This window comes from Myzus persicae, unplaced genomic scaffold (genome assembly GCF_001856785.1).
Source record: "Myzus persicae strain clone G006 unplaced genomic scaffold, MPER_G0061.0, whole genome shotgun sequence".
NCBI lineage: Eukaryota > Metazoa > Arthropoda > Insecta > Hemiptera > Aphididae > Myzus > Myzus persicae.
This window is the reverse complement of record NW_019101886.1, coordinates 943,948-964,511: the sequence shown is the minus strand read 5'-3', so window position 1 is coordinate 964,511 and position 20,564 is coordinate 943,948. Positions and strand designations below refer to the sequence as shown.

Genomic DNA, 20,564 nt, shown 5'->3' with positions numbered 1-20,564 from the left:
GGCAGTTGCTCCTTGACGCGGCCACAATAGTCCTATTGTCATTACTTCGTAGACACCAGACATGCTTCGCTCTCCTCCGAACATCTAAAATAAAAAGAAAATAATAATAATAATAATAATAATAATAATAAAAAACTATGTTCGAAACTCTAGTTTGAAAATGAATATGAACGAAAAAATAATAATAATAAGAAGAAAATAATCGATTCCTCTTAATTCCAGTTTTAAACTTCAGATAAAAGTTTCTTCCACCCTTCGTATTACACTCCAAAGGCTTATTGAAATGCAGAGAAACAAAAAAATATATCGCCAGTTGGCAAAAACAATGGAGTCCGATGCGACCGAGATAGGGTAAAAGTATGGATCAGACGGTTCGGACGGCGCTTTCAACCCTCACCAGAGTTTGGGAGTGGGAAAAATAAAAAAAAATAACTCAATGTCATCATTAACATTTTTTGTGATTGTTTTATTTTTTGCTTCTTCTCGATCTTAATCGAACCCACAACGTCCTATTGTTATCCAGAATCTTTTTAGAACACGCGACTTGATACTGCGGAATACTAAAACACTAGGCACTTTAAAAAACACCAAATTTCATATCCCCGGACTATCTTTTAAAATGAAAAAGATGCCTTCTTATGATATGATATTAAAATATTATCATTAGAATGATGTTCAAAATAAAGTGCAAGTATCTTAATATAGGTACATATTGTTATACTTTTTGTTAAATATTTTGAATACTTTTTGAAATATTACATTTCACTTCTACCTATGTGTGTGTGTGTGTGTGTGTGTGTAAAATAATTGATGTCTTATCACACCCGTGTCTTGTTTAAGTGGATTAGTTTCAATAGAAATGAATTGTAATTTTGATTCATGTATAGGCACGATGTAATTTTTATTTTAATGTTGTTTATGAAAAACAATGAATACCTAGCAATATTATTATTTTCTATTTTTCCCTTTGAGTATTATACTTTAAGATATGCAGTTTTGGAAAAAAAAATGTAGCATTATTTTCTCGTTCAAGTATTCCTTCTGATAATGGATCCATGTTGTAGAACAGTTGTGCATAAATAATATTTTAAACAGAATTTATTCAGATATATATAATTTATATGTACAAAATATATGTTTATTAGCTCACTTCTAAAAATACATCAGTCTTGTAAATGGAATATAATGTTGACTGGTATACGTAATTACATAATCGAAATATATATGTCGTATTTTTAATCCAATTAAGTATGATTTTATAATTTACCTATATACATTGTATTTTATTAATGAACAATGTACGCAATATATATTATATACGTATAAATTGATTTGTTATCGTCATGTCCCAGATAAGTTGTCTGACAATATGTTATAATAAATATTACTTAATAATTGTTATAAAATATTTCAGGACTAGGAATATAACATTATTTTTTCATAACTTTTTGTGTTGTTTCTAGTCCTATAGTATAGCCGAATATTCATTAGTACCGTCATCATGCCAGTCCAATCAAGTATTTTTTGAGTCTAACTAATTACTCGGACAATTTTTCATGAGAGTTAGATATTACTTCCATGTATTTTAGTCTTTGAATATATTTTATTAGCTGACATGGATGTTTTGCAAGATAGTTAAAAAAAATATTAACAGTTACATAAAAGATACCCTGCAGTGTTTGATTGTTGTTTCTATTCATTTTTACGAACTATAGTCGTTGGTTGAAGTCATTAATTTAGTTTAATTTTTTTACACAAAACATTTAATTCATATCATCATTTTTATAACATTTATATCCATACCGTTATAATACACTGGTTCCATCAATGTATTATTAATTAATAATATTATTGTCGAGTTCTCAGCATTATTTAACACCTCATACACTACCTACGTATGAACTTAAAATATTATAATAGCTAAATTTCAAACCAACTCACAGTACACCTATATGGCTATATGACTAGTTAATTTGCGTTAAGGAATATTTAAAATTTTAAACACATTAAATAGCCGAACTTAAGTACAAATATTTATTTTTGTGTAGCAATTATTTTGAATAAAAAATTTTAATTTTCGTTTTTAAGGTATACATTACCATTTTGGTGCTTTTGTATTATTTTAAAATAGGTTGTTCGTTAAACAACGGTATTATTTACAATTAATTGTAATGAAACCAAAAACAATTTATTTAGGGTTTACAATTATTGTTTTACTCCTAATGAACATTCTTCAACCCCCCGTTAATGGTTGAAGTTAGCTCTTTAATGTTTAAAAGTTGGTGTCATTTATCTTAGTATTTTACAATGGTGAATGGCTGAATGAAAACAAGTAAAACTATTACCAATATAACTTTGTTTGCATTCTGCAGTCAGGTTTTTATGCAAGAATAAAAGAAAATACTGTTCGTCAATACATAAAACATCATTTCGTTCCTATTCCTTATATACCTAAGATGTTCACTACATTATATTATGTCACTGGAGCATTAACGTAAAGTTATATTATGTATGAAAATTCCAAAATTTGACGTATAGGCTAGTAAAAAGTTTTCATTGGAAAACTTTGCCTTTTCACAGATAGTATGGCTTTATTCCCATCATTTTTTTTTATTAAACATGGCAAATGTAATTCAATCGATCTGCCCTATCATGTGTATAATGTTGTATAGCAGTGTCCTCATATAATTTATAAGATTTTTCATATAATTAATTAAATAATTATTTTGATAGCAAAACTTTACTCGAAACCTAATGTGTTTTTGATATTTATTACTCGAAGTGTAATTAAATTAAATTAATATATACAATACTAAGAGAATTTTCCCCCCACTTTCTTCACTTGCCTACACACCCACTACTCATAGGATGTTTTGTCTAAAATACTAATATATATTAATGTTAATAACTGTAGTTTTTTTTTAATAATTATTTAAATTTAAGTCTTGGTCGACCAGTCAATTATAATATATTTATATTCAATGATATTTAAAATGTCCAATACTTTTTTTTATTACTATAAAGAGATTACTCATATCTTATTTACTTATTCATATATACACATACACACTCACACGTATGTTCGCACAAGTAGGTATACCAAAAGTTTAAGGATATGGTTTACGATTAAAACTTTAGTTTGAAGGATTATTTCATAAGTTTTATATAATAATAAAACTTTAATTGGATTGGTTTTTTTTTGTTTTTTGGTCATAGAACGTGTATGTTTGTGCATGCAATAATTTTGTTTGTTTAATATTTTTAAACTGTTGTGCTAAAATCATCTTAACAATAAATTGTCGGACGAATAAATTATGTCTTTAGAATCAAAAAATGTTTACATTTTTTTTTAAAAACAAGAAAAGAGTTTTTTTTTAATTCTATATAAGAAAGAATCTTGTGATTATATTAATACCTTATACTTATACGTACATGTTTACACTCGCGATAGATGTGCGATATAAAATTATTATTTCTATCTGTCAATTTGTTTTATCTCGTTGAGAACAAATCTCTAATACGAGTACAATAAACGTTACGATCGTATACTTCAACAAAAGCGGTTCGATCCTTAAAAATACCTCCCCCCGCTGTCTCACTGGTTGATCCACTGACACCGAAGTAGGTACTTATAACACACAGATTTTATCAGTTGAAACGTTTTGTTACTTTGTAAACACAACGAAAATTAATTAACTACTTTCGTTCGTTAACGTTTCTAATCAATATTATAAAAATGTATTTATTTGGAATATACACATATACCTATTGTAATTAATTATAATAACTTTAATTAAAATTTTTATTTATCAAATATAAGTACCATTTTCAAACATTTATTCAAAATTAAGAAATATAACAGCCTATAAGCTAACAAATTGGTATATACAAAATTGTAAATTGTTTCACATTTTTGCAACTGAAATATTATATTTATTATAAAAATATTATTATTCATTATTTATCCATATATTTAGTAATTTATTATACATTTTCGGTGTGTATTTTATAGTTGTATTTCTACTTGATCAGATTATAATTGAAATTTCATATTTTTCAATTTTCATTCTCATAATATTGTTTAATCTATTTTTAATTATAGGTACTATATTTTATTGCGTATAAGTCAACTTCATATTATCATTTTGTTCGTTTCCTTTTCGTAACTCATCTAAACAAATAGTGAATATACAGTTTATTGGTTTATTGATAAGAGTATTCTTTAATCGATACATGACGAGTTAGTGAAAATATTCATTTACATTATTAAATTGTTATAATTATTGATTGTGACCACCGTGTGTTTTTTCTCTTTTACTGAGCTTTTTATTATATTCCAATGCGATTTGAAAAAGTGACCATTAAATTTGATAGTAATACGATCGCAGAAATTCAAGGGAAGGCCCAAAAAAGAAAAGTTCCAAGTCGTTTATAAACTAATATATTAAATAATTGATAAACCATTTCGTTTTAATGCTTCATTGAAACCAAATTACATAAGTATAGTGAACCGTTTGAATCTTTTTATAAGGTTTACACATTTTTTTTGACGGAGTTTTTAGTTATTCGCAAGAGTGTATTTTAATACCGTAATGCTCATGTAGTTACTTGCAGATCGTGTACGCAGTATATGTGGCCCAGGAAAAAAGGATAAAAGAAACAGACAATTCAAGACTGGCTAAATATCTGGAGCCATGGGTAGGGGTAAGAATGCTTGTAAGCACGAGATTTTAGACCAAAGGCTTTAATTTCCTACATTAATCGAATATGAATAAATACGCGTTTGATGATGTTTACTGCTTTGACTTTGAAGGCTTCAGAATACCAGTACTATACTATTACTGTTACTATGACTTTTACGTACTTTATTTTTATCCTGAATCTTCCAGGGGAGGACTGTCTACTTACCTTACCGTCGGACCTTCATTATTTATTTCCATAACTTCGTACATTATTTACAATGACAGCGAGTATAACTAACACTATAGTCTACAAAATGACGGAATATTATTATCTCAATAATTTACAAGTAACGGTTTTGTTCAGGACCTTACGGTAGGTTTATCAATGATTCGCGTACTTTGGCTGCCCATGGTGATTTCTTTGTTCCTGCTGTTCACCATTTTCATTTAGTGCCCCTTACCTGAGTAATGCACTGTTCTACTGCATACCAATCCTCTTGACTATTCAGCATAGCAGGTACAATTGATCCTGGTGTAACGTCCTCGCAAATTGTGATCTATAGTTCCATACATACGTCTTCTAGCCTTCTAATTACGGTTATTAATATACTAGTTACATAACTCCTATACTAAATCGCTTATAAGCAGGGCTCATAAGTGCATGCCCTAAAAAATTACTAAATATTTATGCACTTATGCACTAAAACCTGTCAAAATATGTCTTAAAAAGTTCAGAAATTATTAAAATGAACGAATGTACTCACACACACACGTCGCAATAACGACTGAAATAGTTGAGACTAAACCACTGTAAAAGTATCAAGAAGATAAGACTATTTCATATGACATGTTGGCCGCTAATTGCTTTACGCGGGCTACAGGCTATATTTGTTTTATTTTTAATAATTTTAAGTTGCGAAAATTAGTAATTTTGGTAAAAAATACTCTAAATATATGCACAATAAAATAGAAAAATGCATAAATATACCACTATAGTTCACATCGATCGCGTGCCATCAAGTGGACTGGGACAAGGATTGTAGGATAATTTTTTTAGGCACTAGTTACCATCGAAGCCATGGTGCTCTGGGGCCCGAGCAGTAGCTGCCTATAGTGGTACTACCATTATTACTAGTACTATAACTATTATATTTTTTTTTATCGTGGAATAGCGGTACTTAAACTATTAAACTACCTACTATACAGAGCTTTCTCTGCCGTCTGTAATCCAGGGAAAAAAACTATCTATTATTATTATCACCACTACTGCTAGTAGTAGTTGTAGTAGTATTAGTAGTAGTAGTACTACCACTACTAGGTACTAATACTACTAAACAACTACCTACTATTTCTGCTCATTGATGTAGATAATATAGTGGAAAACTGGAGGAAATCCAGCGAAGGAAATCGGGAGATCGGGCTAGGAAGCCGTTGATTTGCAAACGAAAGGGTATCTTGGGAATGTAAGCAGCTTAATTAAAACTACTGCTCGGAAAACAACAAAAACTGTGCACGCGGGATATAGGTAATTTTAATGGGTTTCACGGTTCAATAATCTTAACCAAACTCCTTTCAAAAAGTTATCCATACTCTCTCTCACAAGCACACGTACACACATCTACACATATGCATGTATGCAGGTACATATTATATTATTTGAGCCTTACTCAGTCGACGACTCGTTTAGATAGTACCAAATAATTGAATATTGTTATCCGGTCTACGCGACGTTTTGTTGTTGGTGGGAGGGAGGGGGGGGGCGAACGCTGACAATTATATTATTGTAGGCTTGTGTAATGCATTATAATTATTGACGGATCAAACGAAAATTTCGATTTTATAATCTCGTCATTGTTGTATTGTATTTGACACACATTCACTCAAATCCAATCCACGTGGAGTAACTATAGTTTAAGTATCTGCCATCGTCAGCACAACTATTAATTAATATTGAAATCAGTAATTAGTTTTCACACACTTAACTGTTTGTGATTCATAATAATATTAATTTGCTTATCAAGGTAGGCGAAAATTCCGAAAAAATACATTACAAATAACAAATACTATATACTGCAATATGATTAGGTTAACTAAATAAGCTGTATGTTAGTTTTGGACTTGGTATTGATTCGAAATAACTCATGTACATCATTCGACAGTGGTTTATGGTAATAAGATAAACACATACACGTACATTTAAGTAAATTATATTAAATAGGTTTATATATACATATTGTAAAGAACTAAAACTGTGATCTCCTTTTACCTTGTTAATATGGCACTTTTTTTTAGCTCTTTGTAGAATACTTTTCGTCATTGTTATAGAACTCGATACAACAACGGATTTAGATTTGAAATACAACGAAAAAGATAAACGTCTGGGTTTGATGTTTTCAATTCAAGTAAAAATCAAATAAACCGTTTTGGCAGAAAGAAGTAGTTGTTTATTATTGTTTTCAAATCCCTTTTAAAGTATGGTAAAGATATTTAAAAAATGTAAAAACATTGTTTTCCCCGCATCATCAAATTTTTCATAAATCCTGTTTATCGAACTTTGCAAAAAAAAAAACTACTCTTAACTGTACCTATACTAACTTGTTCACCTTTATAACTACTATAGTATACTGTATACTGTATAAAATATAAATCATTTCATTATGAGTCATTATAAACAAGGCACAGCTAACATAAATTCTGTGAAAATTCGTATGATATTTTATAGATGCGGGTATGTGGTATACAAGTACAATACAGATGAATTAATAAGTTATATTTTCATATTTTTTTTACCATTGATTTATTGGACATAAATATATTTTTCTTATCTTATAACTATTATTAAATTCATAGTTAAATTTACAGATACCTGCAGTAATAAAATATATTGACTAAATAAATTATTTGTATAATAATGCTTCACTTGGATATGAAAAACATGATAATGAAGTAAAAAATAATTATTTTATTTGACTAATGTAATGTAGTTGTAAAAATGACCGTTTCTTATTGGAAAAATAATGGAGTGTATAGTAGTGAATGGTCATTTGATATATTATGATTTAAACTTTTTTTTTACGTCTGACGAAAGACTCGAAACGTACTACTGGTTACGATCGTCTGTGGATAGTAGTGAATGAGACTATTTAGAACCGCTTATAAATTGATTCTATGACGAAACTAGCCAATTACTATTGCTGTAATAATATTATGTGTCTGCCTACCTAAATATTGACTTTGAGGGTACTAAATCGTGATTCTTTTATTATTATTTATAAACAATATAATAATTATAAAAAGCCTTGAAAACTTTTCCGTATGCATTCAAATGAATAATGATTATTGTTCAATTTTTATTGGTATAAAAAATCAGTTTTTTTTTCTAACTAATCGTTATTGTATTCTTAATAAATCTCTGTGAAATTAATAATATTATTAAATCAAAATCAATTTAACTTCTGGTGAACAATAAAACATCGTCACAGAAATTAAATTGTATATAGTTCGACAATAGTGTTATAGTGTGCACGAAATAATCTATTTGGAAATCTCCGTAAAACCGCTTTGAACTGTATATTAACGGCGTAATACAGAAGAGAAATAAAAAGACACTGATACAGCAAAGACCAAACCTGATTTAATATACCATTGAATTTGATTCGCTGAGAACATTTTATAAGCAGCTTAACAGTTTTATAACAGGTTTTTCTGTTTACAAAAATCAGATCAATTTTTTGGACAAGTTCCGGGAAAAAATAAAAACGACTTTACCTTGGTGGGTGTCGCGTTTCCCTTGTCTTCAAAGTGCTTATGAAAGAAAGAGAGAGAAAAAGTAAAATCCTATTTATTTAGGCCGACACAAGACTATGGAACTGAAGGAAATGGATTTTTTGAACTCGGTGCATCAAAAGAAAAAATAATGGTTTTTATTCATCTATTCTCACCCCATATCGGTTTTTATTGAAAATAAATTGTGGACACGGAATTTTTCCTGAGGTATAACTGTTAAATCTTTGATGTTGAACAAAACCTTCCCAAATTGTACTCGACATATCAATATTTTTATTTTTTAAATGTGATTGGAGTTTTGCGGAGTTGGTCGCCATGAGTGTATATGCCCTGCAATATTACATCAAAATCATCTTCAAGGACTGCTTATGGATTTCATTCAACAACTTTTTTTCTAATAAGAGATTATTTAAGCAATTGACACGAAACGTCATAGGTGTAGTTAGAAATGTAAAATTTACGCCGTGTCATTTTATTTTTCAAAAATGAAATTGAAAGGTTTAGAAAGTATTTTATTGGTGATATTTTGTTGCTGGATGTAACCAGATTGGATGGAATTGTTTTCATTCCTTTTTTAAGGTATGTTTAATTTATTAGCTTATCTACCAGATAAGGGATATAGGTTTTATCTAACTTATCTACCATCTACCTATTTAGACCATGATAAATGTATGGCGGAGGTACATATAATATATAATATTTAAACAGTGTACAGAAGCCGTGAGTAAATTATTATTTAAATGTGTTTCAGTTACCACGTACCAGGGTGAAGTGTTGCGGTTGACCAAGGTCAGTAGATCTGAAATGGGAGCTTACCTGTGCATTGGGTCAAACGGAGTGCCTCCGTCTGTTAGCAAACGCATCACGGTCAGCGTTCACTGTAAGTATAATTATATGGGTAGTGTGGTTGTTGTTTAGTTATGCATTACACTTTGAACGCGTTTTGGATTATCAATTATATCCGGAAATCAAATCATTTAAAATCCGTTGAGTAAGTAATGTGCTTTCCCGTCGAGAACCAAAATACAATATTTTTGTTTATTTCGGATGCTATAAAAGTACTTAAGAATACCTATATCACATCGGCGGAGGCTCGTTCGGCCAGGGGTCCCGTCGTTCACTTATATTATTATGCTCTACAAAGCCGCATTCCGTATTCGAACTGCGACAACTACAGTTCAATAACTATACCATGGTCGTAAACGATGGGTTTCTTCCACCCCATTCACCCCCGAAACGGGCGTATATTAGTGAATCGAAAGACGCGAACAGAAAACAAAAGAAAAATATAACCAAACCTATTTCGGAACATCCGTTCGGGGGACGTTGAATTGTATAATATACGAGTGCACGCGTACGGCTTTCGATGCACTTCTCGTCCGGTGGGAGGGGTTGGTTGAACGGACAGCGCGGGAACGTTGAATTAATGACGCGGACCGGCCACCGCTAGTCGCTTATATATATATATTCTGTATAAGTATATACACACTATTTATTGTATGCACACACGCACAACCCGCCCACAGTCTGCGACGCGTGTACAATGCGTATTATAAGAAACCGCCCCCTACACAGTGATCGAGAATAAGAAGTCGGATGTTGTGCGGTACAATTAGAAAGTTTATACGAGACCTCGTTAAGTATAATATGGACCCGCACCGCCAGCCGGATTGCGGTGCGGGACAAAATTAAAACGAATACCCGTCGAGAGGGATTCGGATAATTTATTATTTCCTCGTCGTAGTCGACGACTTACGAAAAATAGACTTATTGCGCCCGCGCATTTCGTCGCGTAACGGATGGGTCTCGGTTTTTCCCCCCTCGTCGCCCTCGGTGCAATATTTCCGAAAAACGTGGAGTGAGAATTTTAGTAGAGCGGTGGGAGTTTGGTAGATTACGAGAGTAAATATAGAAAATATAATATATTTACACACGTTGCTATTAAATTATTTGTACAAGTATTCACAGCTGTTTACCATTTTAGGTTTCTGGTCTCGATAGTAAATGTTGAATTACTCATATCAATTTGTAATGAATCACCTTAAATTGTTGCACAATCTCAAACTCGCAACGGAATTCATATCAAGACTTAAATATTCTATACCGTTTGATATGTTTTGTAAGCAAATAATTCGTGACATTATTGTTTGCTGATTTATTTATGTCATGCAATCCAAATAAATGTGATATTGAGGAGGCCCAATACACGAAGACTGATAGTCAGTCGTCTGCCATATATCGTTGTGAGTATATCAACAGTGAGTACCGTCAAGTTAAATTAAATTCTCGAGTCCTCACAATTCGATTCTAAATCATACAAAATACTCAACGCGTCTTTTAATACAACATATACCTAGATAAAATGTATAATAACTTTAACTGTAGGTACCTCCTATAGCTTAATCAATTCAACAATCTCTGAAAATGGAAAAATATAAAATCACGTCTTAGCATTGTCAAATAATATTTTTAGTTATTAGTATAAAAACATCATGTATTCGGTTTCCTGAATATTTCCAATTCACTTTCTTGTAGTTATTTTAATCGCCAAAATGAACATTATGTAAGTAATAATGTACAGTGCGTAAAATACGATACATTAAGTTAAAATAAATAAAAGTAATAATTTGATAATACAAATATTGTTTTTTCAATAATAATATATTATAAATAATAAATAAATAAAGTTGTACTTATAAAGTACCTATACTTTTGAAGTACTTTGAGTATACATCATCGAATACATTCACACCAATTTATACATACCTAAGTTATCAGTCATTATAACTACTTAGTACTTATATAACAAACAAAGAAAACGTTTCATTCAAATCAGTTATATGATAATTATTTTTGCTTAGAAGATGCGATAATAATAATTATACACTAAAATTTAATTTAGAAACATTTTTACTTCATTATTTATTTTTCATAGTGTTCATTTTATTGTGTAAATAACAGGGGCCGAAATTAAATCGAATCAAATTTTAAGATATTTTTTTTTTCTAAAACATTTAAATTTCCACATAGTTTGTATTATCTTTAGAAATAATAACTATTGAAAAAGCTCGGGAGTGGTAGTTATAAATATTCACTGCAACTGCCTACGCATAATACTATGAAGTGGAAGAAAATATTTCACGAACGTTGTATAATATTTCATATAATTAAAATAATAATTTATAATATTCCCACAATAATTTGAAATTGTTCAAAATTAGTTGTTAAAGTATATCTGATGCATGAAAAACTTTTTACCGCTTTCAAAAATGTATAAACGCATCTGGTCGGATCCAAATGAAAAATTCTTTTATGAAGTCAATAATATATTATAGAAACGTGTTGAAATCTATGGTTGGACATGTAAATAAAAAAATTATAATAACATATGTTACAACTACAACGCATCGCATTAATTAATCACACATTAATTTTAGACAGTTGATGTGTCACTAAATTTTTTTATTTATCTTCCTACTAAAATAGTGAGGTTAGACGATCAATCTACCTGGTTATTTAATATCTATTCCTACTTAAATATTTGATATTTGCTTAATATATTACATTTAGGTCACAGTTCTTAAAAATTTACAATATCCTGTAGTATCTAATATCGATAGTAATAATACATATTTTTTAAATTATTAATTAGATCTGAAATTTTACTTTACATAGTATTTATATATATATGAAGAAAACGGTTTGCTTAAAATAACACAGAAAGCATAACTTGTTGTGAGGAAATTGATTTGTGAAACGTAAACACATAGGTACATAGATTGGGTGGCAGTATTGTGCTAAACAGTTCCCACCCGTTCCCGGTTTCAGAAGGGGGAAAAAAAAAAAAAAGGTACATAGATAATAATATAACATTTTACTTGTTGACATAATATATCGCATTTTCTTAATTCTATACCCTACAATCAGTGAAATTTATGCAATAACGTTATTAAGTGAATTCATTTAATAACCAAATTTTAATACTATTTAAGTGGTAAATGAATGTTTAAATGTTTAAATCATTAAACATCCAATACCATCATATTATAATATCGTATAATTTTATAAACAAGAGTATTTAAATAATGCGTTAATGTATTTATTCAAAATATGGTTTTTAAAAAATTAAATAATTATTCAGAATTTGCCTATTGATATTATTAAAATATTTTTTGAAAAAATGTACGAACTAACCTAACGGTGTTTATTAGGTAATTATGCGTTATTGCTTAATTTTAGTTAAATAACTTTTAATTGATGTATCATTCTCACCTCGACAACGTAAAAAACAAAAATTAAAATGTTTACTGTACTCCTAACACGTTGGTTGTGGTACATAATAATATCATTAAATGTATATCCTTTAAACGGCGCATTGTATAGATGATTTCGGTACACCAATGAATAGGTGTCTCCACCAGTGTGGAACTCCACGCTGTTATTGATATTTGAATATTATTTAGTTACAACAATAACGTGTGTAATCCAAAACAGAAGATATACGTACTTTGTTGTGTTTATTATGAACGGTAATTTTTGTATGAGGGCAGTTATTGGCATGCTTACTGTGGAGACTTGCAATATTGCGCAATTTTTCGCATTACTTTATTTCCTATTATTCAGCATATTAATTTGTTAAATGTATGGTATTTCGTCAAACTTACCATTTACAAAGATAGAAAGTGGATGGTTTGTACATGCACGAATTTGGGGTCGATGGACGATGGTTATCATTTTCATAGTATCGGACGCCCTGATATTCGCTCTTTTGACTCAGCTCCGCGTGTGGATCTCGAGAGGTGTGTGCTTGGTGAGGAAGTTGGTATAGTGTCGTAATTCTTAATCACGTTAGCCATGGGGGGTGTTCGCAGTCGGGTCAATTATCGTCGGTCCTCCGGCAGAGTGAAAAACTTTTTTCGTTTAGTTAAACGCCACTCTGACTCGACGGAATCAGAGAGGGGGGGGACACACGTGCGACGACGACGACGACGACAAATACCCTCGGCGCCCACTCGCGTTGCCCACACATATTCCACGAATCCGGGCTCCGTGATCCACTTACGCATCGTGAACGTTAAAAAGATTTTCGTGTTTTCGCTATTTAATTGTTAATGCCCGTATGTAGGACGCTTATTATACCTGTGAATACGACGGAGGTGGAAATGAGTTCACCTCACCCCCGACCATCGTTGTAGGTCGTCTGCTGCTTAGGTTCGCTCATGATCTTCATCTTTTTGATGTCTATCGAAACGTGAATCTCGCCCCCTATCACCCGTCTCACCAACGTGACTAAGGTTTTCGATGCTATATCGTCGTGTGTATCTCGACACAAACTATGATCGTTTAAGACGCGAACGTGCTCCATTGTCGAAATACGTAATCGTATGAGTGTTACCGTATTATTATAATTACTGAGGTTATCTGTCGATGAATATCTCAATACGGACGACAAAAATCACGCATCTCGCTTTTTGTCGATCTCGTGATACGCAAACCCATTAAACGTCGTCGTATAATGTCGATACGGGCACAGTAAGTCGTGCGCAAATGTTTGTTTGAGCAAAACTTACTACAGTTATAATAGTGATCATATATTATATATATTATCCCACGCTTATTGGACTCATTGAAAAAAATTATTTTTATCGTTCTCAATGTACATGTTATCTTTTTATACCCTAAAACACTCCCACACACATATTTGAAATACATATACAAATATGTAAAAATAATTATTGGCACAGTACATATCTAAATTTCATTATTTTTACTATGATGCATGATACCCATATATTTTTATTCTTAGACTTTTCGCATTATCGACTCTATTCGGACTAAAATAGTAAATATAATCTGGTTTCAAACTGAGTTTAATAAGCTGTGACCACTGTATTACGTGCAAGTCTCAGTTCATGCTACGGACAACAAGTGTGTGGCGATTATACGCTCAATGCAGCTCACCGTGTGCTTGGTGATGTTTTTTCATTTTCTTTCTCGTTTTCGCGTTCCGTCTTCAAATAGCGAACCATAGGTACTATCAAAATAAAGTTGTCATGACGCATAACGTGTAACAACAAATGTTTACATAAGTATACAATTTAATGTTTGCATGAGTGAGCTCGCACGAGGTGGCGTCTAGCAAGGTGGTCTAGTACGGCGGCGGCACCACCTTCGCTGACGTCGTTTTATTACGCCTCTGGAGGTTGTGCGGGGCGGGTCGCGCGTCACGTCCGTTATGAATGGTCTCGGTTTCGTCGGCGCCCGCACGTCAGATATTTCATCCACCCCCTCTACCGAACACACACTCATACAAAGTAGTCGTATACGTATTTACAGTTATCGTATACAGTGTGTGTGTGTGTGTGTGTGTGTGTGTGAGTGTAATACTGTGGTGTATAAAACGTATATATATATGTTATCTTTGCGGCGTAGGCGGCACACAGCCGCAGCCGGACAAGGAGCACGGTGGTGTGTGGGACGGGGTTCGGGGATCGGGCGAATTGATAAATTGCCGGCGAGACGCGCTGCACTTTCGCTTCGGTCTCGGTCTGGTGCCGAGGGGAGGGGGGGACACAAAGGGGACGAATAAGACTTAAGTCGTCGTTCCCGCGGTTGCATGGCCACACCGCCACGTTAATAATTAAACGGCGCTATGTCAAATTACCGTATTAAACACGCCACCGCCATACACCGTTGCTGGTAATATAATGCGACTATTATAATATTTTATATTATGTTGTTATGAGAGGATATCGCATAACGTCGTGTTTACCCGTCCACGGATGGCAGATGGACGAGGAGCTGTCTTCCTAACCGTGGTTACTGTGCACACGATTCGTACGAGGTCACCTCCTGACTTTTATGCCATACCGTTGAACGACTCGAATGCGAGGACTTGACGGAAAATTCGAAAAACTTCATCCCCCGTACAAAGTGCAATCTGCAGCAGTAGTGTCCCATGCCCGATCGATTAAATTTAAATTGCAAAGTCTCGATCGACGTCACTGCCCGTAATAAAATATTGGCAATAAACGGTTCATCATTGAGCCAGCCGCCGGATATATTATCATTATTATTATATTATATACTACGAATATAATAGGCCCGACTCTGTGTCTGTTGTGTTGATATTAAAACGCTGGTTAATGTTATCGAAATATTATAGTTTTCCGATACTGTCAATTCAGTTATTTATTGTTACGAAAAACGATTTCGACATGTTATTTATGTCGGAACAATAAACTGCATATAATATCTCGTTGTTGACATATTATTATACACGATAATATAAGTTTGATGAGCTTTGTTTCATTTACCTACCGACCAGTTCATAGAAATTTGATAGATATTGCAGTATGAATATTACTGAATATTAATATGAACTCGTTGTATTCGCTATGCGCTGCAGAATGTTACTATTCTCAGTGAAAACATTAAAAATATTAATTGTAATTTCAGAGAAATCGGAAAACACCATTAAAAGCTTGAAATGAGTTAGGTTGAAATGTTTTTTTTATGTATATATATATTTTTTTTTATATAGTAATTATCATCGTTGAAATATCTGCACAACATTTGCTGATGGTGGAAATAACTTTTTTTTTCATAAATTTAAAAAAGGATGCGGTAAACATTGAAAAATTTTCTTTGTCGACACTTGGTCCTTTGGGATATCTCTCCGATATCTGTACCACTACTTAAAGATTAAACATAAACCCTAACTATAAAAAATGTTGTCGGCGATGACCAACAGGATTTTTGGATTTTCATCTCGTAAGTAGAATAAACGATAAGTATGGACCGATGTAATACCAACGACCATTTTTGTTTTCCCTAATCAAAAGTGATAGAAGCGCTTTGTAATTTTATACGTCATAAACGGTAACTCTTATCGAAGAGGGAGAAAACAATTTCTTACACAAGAATCCTCGTTTACAAAATATTAATAACTATATATTAACATACCGTATCATATCATTCATATCAATCAAGATTCTGAACTTTGTTAGTCTATTTCACTACATTTGAGGAGTACCAAAAAACAGATCACACTTTTAAGTTTGTGTTTGGATTCCATTCGAATTATGATGAGAAATTGGAGGATGGTAATTAGGCAATATATTATACATACATATATTTTTTTATTGTATTTAATTGTCAATAAATTGAAAAGATTTTAAATTTTTAAATGTCTATAAATCGAATGAAAACAGATGGAATATTTTTTAAATTAAATTATGGGTTGAAACTTATCAATATAAATAGGTATCGGGAGAAAATATCAAGTCTCCATAGTTATAAATTTTTTAACAAAAAACCAATAGTAGTCAATTTAGTTAATTAATTAACAAAACAAGATCTAATAATTGGCTATACTAGAAACCGCTCTTAAAGGTTAAATATTGGAGAGTTGTTACTGGTCTTAAAAGGGTAATTTTTAGAATAAGAAATAAAAATAAAATAAGGAACAAAAAAACAGCATAGTAAACTCTGTATTAGAATCTAAAACTAATTCCGAGTAAAATTCCACAGCATAACGCCATGTTGATCTAATATGGTAATTTTGTTGTTAAAGAGGTTAATGGGATGAGTTCCGTAATTTTCACTTGAGAATCAGTTTCTGACTGCAAAACAAAACGTTAACACCACAAAGCATCATATTAAGGTAAAACGAGCACGCAAAAGTATTTTTACCCTCCATCAAACGTTCACATCAACGCCCGGGACCGTCGTTGCTTGTAGGTGCCTGCCTCCGTGTTTCGAGATGGCTATACTCATATTAAAGTTATTAAAAATTCGTAAAACTGATTTTGATTAAATAGTCGACACCGCGTGTAGACAACAAAAGGATAATCGTCAAGGGAAAACTTTGTCGAATCTTTTTAAATTTACCATAATAGCTCTATTAAAACCTTAAGAGATAAAAGTTATAATGCTGTTTGTCGGAAACTTTTGGAGTTTCGTTAGATCGACAAGAACTTCAAATTAAACACCGTTTTCGCCGTAGTATACAGCCGTCATGTGCCCACAAAACTAATTTCGAGAAAATAATATTTCGCTAAAATATATATATATATATTATATATATACATCATACATAATATTTAAATATTCTTCTTCTCGCTGGTATACGTTTATTCTCGACTTGTTGTCTGTGCTGTTTTTATTTTCTTAACCACGTCAACGGGACTCGCGGTTGATCTAGATTATTTTTTGTCTTTGTAATCCGCATACAATGTAGGTAATAATAATATTATAACGTAAATGTTTTTATTTTTTTCATTCGCCGCTTTTAAGCTAACTCCGTAGACGCGTAGTGTGTGCATATACTTATGCTTTTGTTGTTTCACCACCACCCCCTTTCCATGAGTTCACTCTCATTTATTCTCTGCCACCGATACGACGACGACGACGACGACGACCTTCATTACTGTTTAATCGGTACCGCCAAACAAAGTTTCGCTCGCGGGGTTAATATACGCGGTGTGGGTATGGGAGTAAGTCAATCGAAAATCCAAAAAGTTTTGTGCCGCGGCGATTTGCTCCACGCGAGGTAAAACTTTATCGCCGCGTAATCTCGCTTGACTCTGATAGGGGGGGGGGGGGTTGTCGCGAGCGGATGAGCGAGATGAATCTACGTATTTGACGACGCGCGAGTGCTCAAGCATTGTTCTAGGTATACGCGTCGTATAATATTATTATATTAAATTGCACACACGCTCGCGCCTTGCCGTGTAGGTACAAGTATACACTAGCATCCGGTTGACACTAGTCGTCGGTGAAAAAGGAAATGAGGAGATTGCGGTGGCAACGGGAATCGCCTTGAACCGCCCCCTCCTAATAAAGACTTACCCCTAAATAATTAATTCACAAAAATATCATCCGATTCAACAGAATCAATTTTGTTATTTTGAATCGTGTGTAAGGTTTAATATTGATATAGGCAGTGTCTCAACAAGAAAGCCGGATTAGAAAAGTCCGCTGTTTCCGGTGACTTTTTTCTCGTGACTTAAAACCGTGGTATTTTTTTTCTTATGTTGATACACTAACATTCACGAGTTTACCAAAAGAAAGCCCGAAATATCTTGGAATAAGAAATTCGACGTGTCCTCGCCGAAGATGATAGTCCAATACGTGGAGATCAGGTGATGGACAATTTCATGGAACGAATAGAGGCGGGGGAGGGGGAGGTTGTTATACCTCATGATATTTTTCCGATTTAAGCCCAAGCTTCTCCAGAAGGGAATGTTATATATTATATTTTTTTTTACATAAACAAATTTGATTTATCGCAGTTTCGAATCTTTTTAAAACACTATATACCTACCTAATAATATGTTCAGTGTAAATACTACCTGGACACCTGGTCTGAGTGTATAACCGGTACTTTTGGAGTTATGGTTTTATGCTACTAATTTATGGTACAAGTCATGTATTATTAGTATAGTTGTATAAATATTTAAGTGCATACACACTACACACTTGCGCCCCGTTGAGTACACTTACACACTGAAGGTGGGTCAAATTGTTACAAGTTCACACAATTGAATGGAACTGTAGGTGTTCAGTTCGAGTTTAAAATTGAATTTAGTCTTAAAAAAACTGAAGCAAACCAAACTTGAACAAAAAGTTCTAAATGCAATAACTAATCGGAACTTAACAAAAAACATTGGTAACATCATTCGTCGAGAATAAAAATTAATTTATATTTTGTATTTTAATTTGAAATTAAAACTAAAAAGTTTGATTCGTAATTAAATTCAAAAGTTGGGCTCAAATCCAATTTGGTATTTAAAAAAATGTTTGCTATAAGTTCGGTTCGATGTTCGACTTCGTACTAAATCGTTCGATTCTTGTTCTGTTCAAGTCCTGTGATTAAAAGTTCGAGACCATGTATATTTTGAGTTCGACTTACATCTATAGTGTACACGCATCCGGTTGACACTCGTCGCCGACGAAAAAGGAAATGAGGAGATTGCGGTGGCAACGGGATTTGTCGTAAACCACCGCCGAATGAAGGCTTGCCCCCACACGGCCAAATAATTAATTTGTCTGAATATCATCCGATTCCGAGATATTTTATCATTTTGAATCTTGTGTAAGATATAATAATTTATATAATAGTATGGTCGGAACACACACGACAGTGTCTGCGCGAATATCCGGTACTCCCCCCAGAGTTATAGTTTTATACTACTCGTGCACGGTACCCATCCGTCGATTATTAAAATAAAATATATTCAATTTATTACCTATTACACTCGAAATACGTTTTTATAGTCACGCGACGATGGTATTTAATTTGCACCATTTTAATAAGTTATCGTGACTACCAAATATTTGGTATGAATTACTTAATATTATCTGAATGGATCAATCAATATCTTAAAATTATACTCATTCACTGTTATGTATTAATTTACATATTTTATTTTAATATGTTTAGTATTACCTATAATCAAATTTTGAACTTCAAAACAGAAAACACAATTAACTGATACAATATTAATTTTGCATTTTTTATTTTACAGTTCATCCAGTGATTTCGTCACCTAGTCAATTGGTCGGCGCTCCAAAAGGAACCGAAGTCAAGTTAGAATGTAATGTCGAAGCATTCCCAAAATCTATAAATTACTGGGTCCGAGAAAGTGGTAAGTGTAGTTTTAACTATTTCAATCTTATTGATATTTGTTATTATTATTTTTCCATTGGACGTAATACGGTTATGTCAGTTTAGATTGAACACATAATAGAACATCATTAAACTGTAATATTGTGCGGGATGCTATTTGAAACCGAAAAACAAATTGCATCTCGTGGACTGGCTTGAAAAAGCCAAATTAATTGATTGCATTGGTTTTTGGCATAATCCTTAGGGTCTTAATCTGGGTTCAAAAAGGCCACGATTCCCAAAACGTTCCAGCTATAGGGTCCACTCTGTCCCATTCGTATTATAACGACGGGAATTGCTTACAAATAAATCGAAGGAACTTTGTGAACGTTTCCATTCTCAAAATTAAAAATAATCCTTACGAACATTAAATTAAACGCAAATGTAATGCACAAAACTGTCTCAAATAATTTTCATACGTACTT

General features: G+C 32.4%; 1 protein-coding gene across 1 annotated transcript in view; it reads left to right on the top strand.

Annotated features, from left to right (window-relative positions):
• The window catches only part of LOC111030670 (lachesin-like), an 89,634-nt gene that overhangs the window by 59,667 nt on the left and 9,403 nt on the right, over window positions 1-20,564 (top strand). The window contains exons 6-7 of the mRNA XM_022310301.1: window positions 9,220-9,348; window positions 20,000-20,119. Coding sequence (XP_022165993.1) covers window positions 9,220-9,348; window positions 20,000-20,119 — 249 coding nt within the window. The remainder of the gene's footprint in view (window positions 1-9,219; window positions 9,349-19,999; window positions 20,120-20,564) is intronic.